Source organism: Anabrus simplex, chromosome 14 (genome assembly GCF_040414725.1).
Source record: "Anabrus simplex isolate iqAnaSimp1 chromosome 14, ASM4041472v1, whole genome shotgun sequence".
NCBI lineage: Eukaryota > Metazoa > Arthropoda > Insecta > Orthoptera > Tettigoniidae > Anabrus > Anabrus simplex.
The window spans coordinates 36,514,122-36,526,407 of record NC_090278.1 but is presented as its reverse complement, the minus strand read 5'-3'; the positions used below and the strand labels follow the sequence as shown (position 1 = coordinate 36,526,407).

The 12,286-nt window shown below is 37.9% G+C and overlaps 1 protein-coding gene across 1 annotated transcript in view; it reads left to right on the top strand.

Moving 5' to 3' along the window:
• The first annotated feature begins 4,496 nt into the window (after positions 1–4,496).
• The window catches only part of LOC136885278 (pseudouridine-5'-phosphatase), a 34,093-nt gene continuing 26,303 nt past the window's right edge, over positions 4,497–12,286 (top strand). The window contains exons 1-2 of the mRNA XM_067157780.2: positions 4,497–4,554; positions 4,662–4,880. Of these exons, the coding sequence (XP_067013881.1) occupies positions 4,497–4,554; positions 4,662–4,880 (277 nt within the window). The remainder of the gene's footprint in view (positions 4,555–4,661; positions 4,881–12,286) is intronic.

Here is a 12,286-nt window from a genome sequence, read left to right as displayed (position 1 = left end):
CAATCAATCAATCAATCAATCAATCAATCAATCAATCAATCAATCAATCAATCAATCAATCAATCAATCAATACTGATCTGCATTTAGGGCAGTCGCCCAGGTGGCAGATTCCCGTTATTCTTGGCTTTCGAGACCGGGGCCTCTATCTCACCGTCAGATAGCTCCTCAATTCTAATCACGTAGGCTGAGTGGACCTCGAAACCAGCCCTCAGGTTTCAGATTCCAGATTCCAGCGGGCGAAGTTCATAGTAAATGTCCTCGACCGAAAGGGCTGGGTCAACATTAGTGACGTGACATGAGAACATGGCTGCGGAAGGTCGTCCACCAATTTGGGGCCAGTCGATATGCTGTTTGAACTCGGCGAGGTGCTGAATAGGGATGTGTCGTCACACCGGCCGATCAAAAATGTGGGAATAGGAGAGCCAAATGTTTGTCCTCGGGGACAGAGATGGCGAAAAAAGCCTATAATAGCGTGACGGTATAATATTTAAACCTATGTATCTAGCACATTTATACGAATAGGCCTAGCTCATTTTGTAGTCACAAATATAAGATACCTATATTGGTTCAGTCTAACCGACAATTTTTAACTGAAGAACAAGGACAGTTTTTCTCGCCATTAATTACGTTCACGGTACTCGATTAGTACCATAATGTACGGTGACATTTCATAATTCTGACACCGTCCTTTTTATGACTCACTTTCTTCCTTCCTTTTCAGGAAGTACTGATACACTACCGGCAGATGCCTCGGTCGTCCTGATAGCCGACCAAGGTCTGTCTAGGGAGGTCTGGTCACGCTACCACAATCCTTTGCGGTGGCGGCCATATAGGGTCTCAAATATCGTTGTTACGTGGGCGTGCCCGATGTAATGATGTGAGTTATTACTTGTATTTTGAAGGAAAACGGGATACTGCGCCGCACCAAATTGTCAAAGTAAAATAACTGACGGAATTAGAGTGTTTCGCTTCCTGAGAGATAAACAAAGGAGAGCTCAGTGGGTACAAAACTGTAGGCGTGACAAATGGCAGCCTACAGATAATTACTTCTTGTGCGAGGTTAGTGAAGTTATACATTCGTATTATTCCTGAATAACAGTATGTTTACATGAACGATGCTTTATATTTATAGGTCTTATTATATATATATATTTTTTTGCGAGTGGCTTTAAGTCGCACCGACACAGATAGGTCTTATGGCGACGATGGGAGAGGAAAGGCCTAGGAGTTGGAAGAAAGCGGCCGTGGCCTTAATTAAAGTACAGCCCCAGCATTTGCCTGGTGTGAAAATGGGAAACCACGGAAAACCATCTTCAGGGCTGCCGACAGTGGGGTTCGAACCCACTATCTCCCGGATGCAAGCTCACAGCCGCGCGCCTCTAACCGCACGGCCAACTCGTTCGGTGTATTTTCTTCTAGCATCATTTTGAATAATCACAATTTGAACTAAAGAGGGGAGATGGACGGAAACTACTCAAGTGGAATTCCATCCCAACAATTTTCAAAGTCCCTAATCCACCTAAGTCTTTGATATATAATAGGAAACCTCCCAAAGAAAGGGAATTGTCTTTCAAAACAAATAAGACAAGTAACAGGAAATGTGTAATACTAGTATTGATGTTTATGAAAATTTCCTTTTCATGTTTCCGGTTTCATGGCTAAATGGTTAGTGTGCTGGCCTTTGGTCACAGGGGTCCCAGGTTCGATTCTCTAGAGGTTCAGGAATTTTAACCATAATTGGTCAATTTCGCTGGCACGGGAGCTGGGTGTATTTGTCGTCTTTATCCTCATCACGACGCGCAGGTCGCCTACGGGAGTCAGATCAAAAGACCTGCACCTGGCGAGCCGAACTTGTCCTCAGACGGTCCTGGCACTAAAACCCAAACGCCATTTTAATCCATTCCTTTTCATGTAAACTACAGACAGTATCATTCTAACCCTACATGCAGCGTAGAAATGTTTCACAGATATTTGAAATGCTTGTTCCTGTTCAGTTACCAATTATAATCACAACAAACAATAGGCCTATCACTTCAAACCAACAATTTATGTCCAGCTGGCGATCATTACAACAATTGTATTGATAATAGCAGTCTTATACTGTAGTGTAGTTATTATTTACAGCTAAATTTCATTCATCTTAAATGCTCTATAGAGTACATTATATGGCTCGACAAATACTTAAAGATCACAACACTCGCTTCACTCGCACTAACCAACTTCTGTAATTTAATGTACCGTAGCCTAACATAATATCCTAATGTAATCCCTAAAATAGTCTAACCTAGGTTAACTCAACTTAATAGTGACTGAATTTCTATTTCTTATGAAATTGTGTCTACCAATGGCTTTAATTTTCTTAACCTTTATTATTATTATTATTATTATTATTATTATTATTATTATTATTATTATTATTATTATTATTATTATTATTATTATTATTATTATTATTATTATTATTATTATTATTATATGCATGAATATTAGGACTCAGCTAAGAGCCCCATGGTCGCCAACTCACGCTCACTGGTTAGGAGAGCCTGACGCCCCTTTCAGTCGTCTCTTATGACAGGCAGGGGATACCGTGGTTGTTGTTCTATTGCCCCCCACCCACGGGGGGAAATCTATTTTGGGTTGTGACTACGAGGCCCTTAGCTGAGTCTTTACATTGCTTTCACTATTCTAGCTCATCCGACCTCCCCTGGTCAACAGTTGTTCTTTTCCGACCTCGACGGCATTAGCGCATTTGAGGCCTAGGAAGTTTTTCATTTCCACGCACTTTGTGACCTTCATCTTTCTTTTGCCGATACCTTCATTTTTCGAAGTTTTGGTCCCCTTCCATTTGTTTTCTTCTGATTAGTTTTTATAGAGGTTGGTTGTCCAGTTGTACTTCCTCTTAAAACAATAATCACCACCACCACCACTTTGTACTATATAGATGCATGGGTTATCAATAAACTAGTTAAGAGTAGCTAAGAACACCATTCTTGCTGTTTACGTGCAGAATATTTTTGCCTTAGAACCGACAGAAATACCACACGGATGGATAACAACAGTTACCATACATAATTTAATGCACTCAACTCAAGAGGCATTCATACAGTAGCGTAGCCAGGATCGGCCAATGGGGGAAGGGGGGGTTACAGTTACAAAATTAAGATATAACATAATGAAAGTGCTTGTGCTTGTGCGTGTCTGGTACGCGCATGCATGACTGTCATAAGGATAATGATACAAGAGTGAATTACTGTATGTGATATTCAGATTGCAATACACTACAAAATTCTTACTTTAAAATACAGAACAAGAACAATATGATCGAGGTCAGCAGTTTTATCTCAAACGGTATGTTCAGTTTACAATCTAAAATCTAATTTTCGAGGCTTCCTAGAAAATAAATTTAACACATCTGTTGGTTTTACAACTATGTCTCTGTGAATGTTCAAGGGAGCCAACCCGTTGAGTCGACTTTCACTTGTGGTATTTCTGAGGTAGGTTTTAAGGCGTCTTAATGTTGAAAATGATCTCTCACTGGCTGCAGTGGTGACAGGTAGGGTGGCAAACACTCTCAACAAGCAGTAGATTGCAGGGAGTTTATCTTGATCACATAAAAGAAGTTTATTGTTTACTGTCAGTTTCTATTTATTTTCTTTTTGTGAAAGTTCAATGGGGGGGGGGTCTAACCCCCCAGTAACCCCCCCTGGCTACGCCCCTGCATTCATAGTTTGCCAACATACTGGGGTAACCTTTTAGAAACGTAGTATCGGAAATTACTCTCTTAATAAAGAAAACGCTGAAGGTAATGTATTACAACCGTCGTTTAGTACTTTAAATACTGTACTTCAAGTTCAGTATTTCATGTACCGGTAATCATAATATAATGTCTATGTTTCTGTCAATAAGATTACGTATTTGACAGATGATATTAATAAGAAACACAGTAAGACCAAGTTGTAAGGAAGTAAAAGAGAAGAACATGAGCTTTTCTGTTGATTCTTGTTTCTCAAAAAAGAAAAAAAAAAATAGAATTTCAGGCTCTGTTAATTATCTTCCTATTCAAGTAGCTGTGAATGTATTCATATCATTTAAGTGTTATACAGTTATATGTACATGGCCAGGAGATGCCCAATTATATTCTTTATCAAAATTGGTTGGTATTTTGTTTTTATTTCAATGTACAGTACCGAAATCCCTAAATTCGAATACACTTGCCTTTGGTTACGCTCGCTTAAAGACCCAATATGGCGGCTCTATAAGTAGCATTCGTGACTTGACCTCCCTAGACAGAACTTGTAGCCGACTGACTGTTCTCGAATAATGTCTCTTTGAATTCTATTACATACTCTTTGCTTGAATTCAAAACTTATCTTTTCCTTGCTCACAACATAACCTCTTTGAACCACGTGGTGGACGTGGTGACGTGATATGTGATCATGATATGACACCTTCAAATTTTATTAGTTGTTTAGTCGGGTTATGTACTTTTAAAAACATGGCAGTTTATAAGCCTGTTTCACACGTTGTATTTGATATGGATGGCCTTTTGATTGGTGAATTATATGATGTGATTAATAATAGAATTCTCGCTTGTTACAATAATTGCTCTTTTAATCAAACAGCCTTCAATTACACAAATGAACCCCTAGTATATTTTCAGACTCCGAGCAACTGTATTACAAAGCAACAAAGGAAGTATGTGGCTTGTTTAATAAAGAATATACCTGGGACATGAAAGTTCATACTATGGGATGGCTGGGAGATGCTGCATCTCAGTACATTGTCGAGACTCTGGAATTACCAATAACTCCTGAGAAATTTTACAAAGAATTGAAAAAGAGATATGCTACACTTTTCCCAAGTGTTCAGTTAATGCCAGGTAGGCATATTTATTTCTGTTTAATCATTATGTAAAAAGAAACTTACGTTCTCCTAACACTAGGTGTTAACCAGAGCAGAAACTTGGCTCGTAGTTTTTATTCATGTCATGTATTCCATTGTAAATACCTTCTTTGGTCTTTTATGTTGATTATCATAAAGCAATAACAAATCATCATTATTGGGATCTTTCACCTCATTCTTTCTCACTGTATAGTAATGGATTGGATTGCTATGAATACAAAACAGTTAGCACTTTTCTTTGATTCAGCTTTTGCTGGTGCTTTTGGTAAGCTCATTTCAAGTCGACATGTGTTCATGTATTGAAGAGCACATTTCCCCCCCCCCCCCCCGAAGGGTTCTACAATCATGGCTGCATTGGAATTGAATTCTGAAAGCTGAATTTAGTGTAGCCTAACCTGCTGTAAGAGTTAGCTGCTGATGTCTGTGTATGGTGTGTGTGGAACTGAATCTTATGTTTTGTCTATTAATTGCTCTCCTTGATAAAAGTTAGAAATTATTTGGACACCAGCTTAAAGAGTAGGTCTATGTAGCATACAGGCTGCTCGCAGTAACACAAGTCCGGCGCACACTTCTTAAACATTCCTCCTACTCCAAGCTGTAGAATCAAATCAGCCCACTGGTCAAGGAACTTGAACTCCTCTCTGAAAGTCTAATCACTCAAGTTTTTAACTATACCTCATTTTAGCAATTCTACAAACAAACCTTACCAGATTACTTGTAGGCCAGAATTTTTCCAAACAAATTTTATAAAGGACTTCTGCATCTGGTTAGGCTATACATATGGTACTCTTAACACTAATTGCATTCAAGTTGACAACAGTTATATTTTTAATGGACAATGGACAGAGTACATCAAGAACTACACAGTGCTTTTTAATGTGTGAATTTTAATGTATCCTTGTTTTGTATTGTCCTACTGTTATGGTTGAAGATGTCCTAATGGGATGAAACATTCCATTTTACTAAAATAATGTTATTTTGAAAAGAATAAAAACAAAGTGTATTGTAAACATGGAATTTTACCTGAAGATACCATAACGCTGTTAAGGTGACAATACAGACTTATTGATGGTTATGAATTTCATGTTTTTGGTCCGTATTGAACTGAGAATAATATATAAGTAATAATAATAACAACGTAAACGTTTCCACCTTTTCAATACTACAATATATTAACAAAATTACAAATTACACGGTACTAGTTTCAACCCATCTAGGGGTCATCATCAGCCGTATTGGAGCAAAGATCATTTGTGGCGAAATCCTAAGAAAATGTTATTTTAAAGAATAACAAGTGAAATGAGATGTTATGGTAATAGTTAATAATACAAGGAATATACATACTAAGAGGTTTTTAACAAAGAATAAAGTATAAATGGGGTGTTGTAAAAATTATAATCATGGAAATCAGTAAGTTCTTGTATTGAAATGAAATATGGCTTAGGAAGAGGGCTTAAGGTGGGGCTGAAGGGTGCGGGAGAAAGTGTAACTGTCTTGGAAAAGTACCTTTGATTAAATTTAGGATTGAGTTTAGGTTGGCTGCATTATTGTTTCTGAGGAAAGTGATAAATAGATCGAAGAGTATGTTGGGTTTCTCTGAGATTTCATTGAGATTGTGACTGGAAAATTACTACATACACCTAGACCAATACTTTAATGCCACGGGCATTAAAGTATTGGTGAATGCCACGGGCATTAAAGTATTGGTCTAGGTGTATGTAGTAATTTTCCAGTCACAATCTCAATGAAATCTCAGAGAAACCCAACATACTCTTCGATCTATTTATCACTTTCCTCAGAAACAATAATGCAGCCAACCTAAACTCAATCCTAAATTTAATCAAAGGTACTTTTCCAAGACAGTTACACTTTCTCCCGCACCCTTCAGCCCCACCTTAAGCCCTCTTCCTAAGCCATATTTCATTTCAATACAAGAACTTACTGATTTCCATGATTATAATTTTTACAACACCCCATTTATACTTTATTCTTTGTTAAAAACCTCTTAGTATGTATATTCCTTGTATTATTAACTATTACCATAACATCTCATTTCACTTGTTATTCTTTAAAATAACATTTTCTTAGGATTTCGCCACAAATGATCTTTGCTCCAATACGGCTGATGATGACCCCTAGATGGGTTGAAACTAGTACCGTGTAATTTGTAATTTTGTTAATATATTGTAGTATTGAAAAGGTGGAAACGTTTACGTTGTTATTATTATTACTTATATAATACAGACTTAGGTATGACATTTATGTCTTGTAGTAAGAGGGCAGTTAATTACTAACTCTCCTCTCAACCACCATAGCACAGCGCGACAATATCCGAGTCCAGTTAGTGGGGGAGGAGTGGATAGTATGGTCGTGAATTCCACGTTTGTGGTGTTCATATGGACTGAAGGCATATGATGATGATGATGATGATGATGATGGTGGTGGTGATTTTTCCATCGGATGGGGGCGTATAGCTTTGAGCAAACCCCTTGGTGTTATATGACAGGAGTTGGCTACATGCTAACACCGTAGATTCACCTTCTCACCAGCTCATCATCATCATCATCATCATCATCATCATCATCGCACATTCAGACATGCAGATTGCCCATGGGCGTCAAATAGAAAGCCTTGTAGCAGGCGAGCTGAACATGTCCTCAGACACTCTCGACACTAAAAGCCACTTTATAAATTGTACAGATTATGTTGATTATCCTCCTTGTCATTACTACAATATTTACATCCAATTAAGATGAAACTTTACATAGACATGTTTCGACCCAGCATAGGGTCATCCTCAGTAAGACATACAGTATGTAGGCCTATTAAATAAAAAACATAAGACACACAATGTGAAGTACTTGTTAAAATCTTTTTAGTTAAAAAACATGATGGCAGTTGAAAATGGTGGTGATCGTTAAAACAGTTTTGAGCTGGAGGCCTTTTTGTTTCAATATTTTTATTGTCCCCTGATGTAGTTCAGCTGATATCTGTACACTGTTGGCTTAATTATAATGTTCAGTCATAGGCTGATGTACATAATTTGTTATTTATAGTCTGTAACTAAAAGCCATGCAATAAATAATAGTGAATTAATGACATCTAAAGTTTAAAAGGGGTGTGTGAATTTGTGCTTTGTCGGTATGTTGACTTAACACTCCGGTGGTCCAATAACGGACCATTTATATTGGTATTATAAATTTACTCATTTGGAACAAATATTTCAGATTCCCTATGGGAATCAACATCTAGGCTATATCATCTGATGGCCAAGCAGGCATCAATTTTTGATAATGAGACAAAGTCTCTCGTAGTGCATTGGCACTGCTGGTGGCTACAATTAGCCTACACATTGGCCTCCATGGTATGCACTAGCCAGCGTCTTGGTAGGTGTGCTAGGTACCAACTGATGAGCCCAGCCTAGCACACGGGGGCGAAACGCTGGCAACCAGGAATGAATTAGCTGGAAAATTTATAATGTCCAATAACGGACCATTTATATTGGTATCACAATTGTGATCCATACTTTCTTTGCGATATAAGGCTATTCTTTGCTATTTATTCAACTAATATGATTATGCATTGTGAAAAGAACTTTATTTTCTGTACAGTATAGTATAATTATTCATGCATTTATAAGAAATACGTGAAAGATTACCAGACATTGTAATTTGTCTCAATTACTCCCTCCATAATGTTTTTGAGGTACCTCAGTGTCTGGTTCATTCAGCCATCGATTTATATTCTCATAATAATGAATATAAACTCATAAAATGGAGTAGATATATGCACATGAACTGAGATTAAACATTGTAATAAGAAAACAAACAAAGTCAAAAGAAGTCACACTAGTGGTCGCATGGATCACAGTCATGATTCACGAGAATAAATTGCTTTATAACGCAACAACCATCAGTCAAGGTTAGAAGACTACTGCATTATCAGAGAGGGGATGGGGCGCGAGGAAGGTACACAGATGCTCAAGGTCAACAGTCATACCAAAAAACAGGAGCGAAAAAAACTAAACGGCTGGATCATGTTGTGATCCACGCGACCACTGGAGTGTTAAATTAGTACAGTGAATAGCAGGGTCCTGCTCCATGGCTAAATGGTTAGCGTGCTGGCCTTTGGTCACAGGGGAATTTTAACCATCATTGGTTAATTTCGCTGGCACGGGGGCTGGGTGTGTGTGTTGTTTTCATCATCATTTCATCCTCATCACGACGCGCAGGTCACGTACGGGCTCAAATCAAAAGACCTGCACCTGTCCTCGGACACTCCCGGCACTAAAAGCCGTACGCCATTTCATTTCAGTGAATTTGTCGGGTGTGTATCATTGTTGAGGTTGTTTTGGTTAGATTTTGTCACAGTTGTATTTCTATTGTTTCCTTAGTATTTATCGATTTGCTATTATGTTTGATGTGTAATATTTTAAGATCTGTGTTGATATCTGTGAAATGGTAGGAGTTGTCATATACATTTTTTCAGAAGGCTGGATTAATGGCAGTTGTCTCTAAATGCGTTTTTGTGCTCTTTGTACCTCATGTGGAAATTACGATTTGTTCAGGCAACATGTGGCATTAGTTTGATTTTTGTTTTTTTTCATATACTCCTGATCTTGATTTTTTATTTAAATTGCATGTACTAATGTGTTTTTTGTTCTGAATGCTATTGAGAACTATTCATTTATTGTTTTAGGGTGTATGAGTTTGTGTTTTATTGTTTTTTTAATGTGTTATTTGTTTTCTTGTTATTACTCCATTGTTAAAACCTGTTAATTTGTGCTTGTTTGAGTGATATGATTGTCTTTTATGTGTGAAGTTTAAGTGGGTTTCGTATATATTTTGTATGACTAGTAATCTCCATTTCTACTGATTGTAATGTCTAAAAAGTTGATCCTCTCAGTTGTTTGTGGTTCCTTGGTGAATTTCATTGACCTGTGTTAAGAGTTCAGTGTGTCTAATAAGTACTGTGCATTTGTGACATCACTGTCATAGAGACATATTACATCAACAAGTCTGCTCCTGTGTTAGGACCTTTTAGACTGTTGGTTAGTTAAGAATTTTTGACTTATTTTTTAATTTCTTAAATTTATTCCATAGAGAATGCACTTGAGAGCCAGGGGTTCTATACAATTCTGTTTCAGCAGACAATAACAACTATTGTTGCAGAGTATGTATGTGTACCGGTATGTATGTTCAGTCCTCAGCCCTAAGGCTGGTTGGATCCTTAACAGCTCTGCCATCAGTTGTCATAGATGGCCTAGGAATCACTGAAGAGGCATACTAGAGAAATGATGAGTAAATAGTTTCCTGTTACTTTTCTCACTGAGCCAGAAGTTGCTATTACATAACAGTCTGCCAAGCCCACTGAAATGCGTGCATCAACTGACCGTATGAACAACATTTTCACACCATTCGTAGAAGGGACTGTCAATCAATCAATCAATCAATCACTACTGATCTGCATTTAGGGCCTTTCTTAAATGATTGCAAAGAAATTAGAAATTTATTGAACATCTCCCTTGTTAAGTTATTCCAATCCTTAACTCCCCTTCCTATAAACAAATATTTGCCCCCATTTGTCCACTTGAATTCAAACTTTCACTTAATATTGTGATCTTTCCTACTTTTAAAGACACCACTCAAACTTATTTGTCTGCTAATGTCATTCCACGCCGTCTCTCCACTGACAGCTTGGAAATCTAAGGTTGCCATAAGGTTCAGGATGAAATTCAGGACATCAATATAGACATGTTCCAACCATAGGTACCGACTCCATGGGAGCACTTGGTATGGGGACGCAATCGTGTTTTTGCTCCCGTAAAAATGTTTGATATCTTCATCCTTGCCTCCATGCTCAAGACCAAAAGTCGGCGCCTGTGGTTCCAACGAGTGTACTTGGGCAATTCCATGTGAACTGGCTGCGTAAGAAATGGCATTACTAGCATCGCTCATAGCTCAGTCAATTTCATATAGTCAAAGCCAAGGATAAGACAGAGACAGATTAGCCTATACCGGAAGACATAGTTCACCAAGAACACTAGGTCCCGCCAGCAAAGGCGTGTAAAAATTATATTTTTATCTACAGCGATGTACAATGAAATGTTTATCTTTTATACTAAATTCATAGGCATATTAGTAGCTATTACTACAGAATAATGACCACACATACTTTTTCAGATGAGATTGAAATGAACAGTAGTTGGATAGGGCCTTGAAACTTGGTGGTCAACTATTGTAAAAAGAAGATTGATTGATTGTTATAGTGCACCAGATATACAATATCTGGTTGACATCATGCTTGTAATATGGACTTCTGAGCTAGATCTTCTACAACACTGAAGAACTTGCTTATTTTGATGTACAGTAGTAACTGAGTGCATTAGGTTGTTGGTTATGTGGTAGACAAGGGTGGCAGCACAGTATTGAGCCTGATATTTAAGGGGCAGAATGTGAGAAGTTAAGTACATATCATATCAAAATCATATAGTGCTCTGACAGTTTTGTTTTGAAGTATTTTTAACTGCCTGATATTTTGCAGAATGACCAAACAACCTGTAAATACTGCAAATAGGTAGCGACTGTTGCAAAATATACTGCATTAATGCATGTGGAATGTAGGGATATATCCTCCTAAATACACAAAGAAAAGGTGAGATTCTTTTTTTATGTTTTATTTTTATTTATTTATTTGTCAAGTCAATTATTATACTAAGGACTTAGCAGCATAAATTCTTTGTAATAGTATATGCTGAATGGAGAGTGCAGAATGTGAGGTATCCCTATTCCCAGGTTTTGTTATGATTATGTAGTTCGTTTTAGTAAAATGTACGGTCTGTTCGTTTAAATATACTGCCTTTGCAGAGTTTCAATGTCCTCTTGCATGGGTTGAGTAAGACTTTTGCCGGGCTAAGTGGCTCAGAGGGTTGAAGCGCTGGCCTTCTGACTCCAACTTGGCAGGTTCGATCCTGGCTCAGTCCGGTGCTATTTGAAGGTGCTCAAATAAGTCAGCCTCATGTCGATAGATTTGCTGGCATGTAAAAGAACTCCTGTGAGACTAAATTCTGGCACCTCAGCGTTTCCGAAAACCGTAAAAGTAGTTAGTGGGACGTAAAGCAAATAACATTATTATTAGTAAGATTTTTACAATTTCCAACACAGATATGTCTTATGGTGACAATGGGATAGGAAAAGCTCTAGGAGTGGGAAGGAAGCAGCCATGACCTTAATTAAGATATAGTCCCAGCATTTGCCTGGTGTGAAAATGGGAAACCACGGAAAACCGTCTTCAGGGCTGCCAACAGGTGAGTAAGACTATAGTGCTATTAAAACAATGTGCGTGTTCTGACAGCTCTCAGCGTGGTAGTAGGAGGTGGCAGTT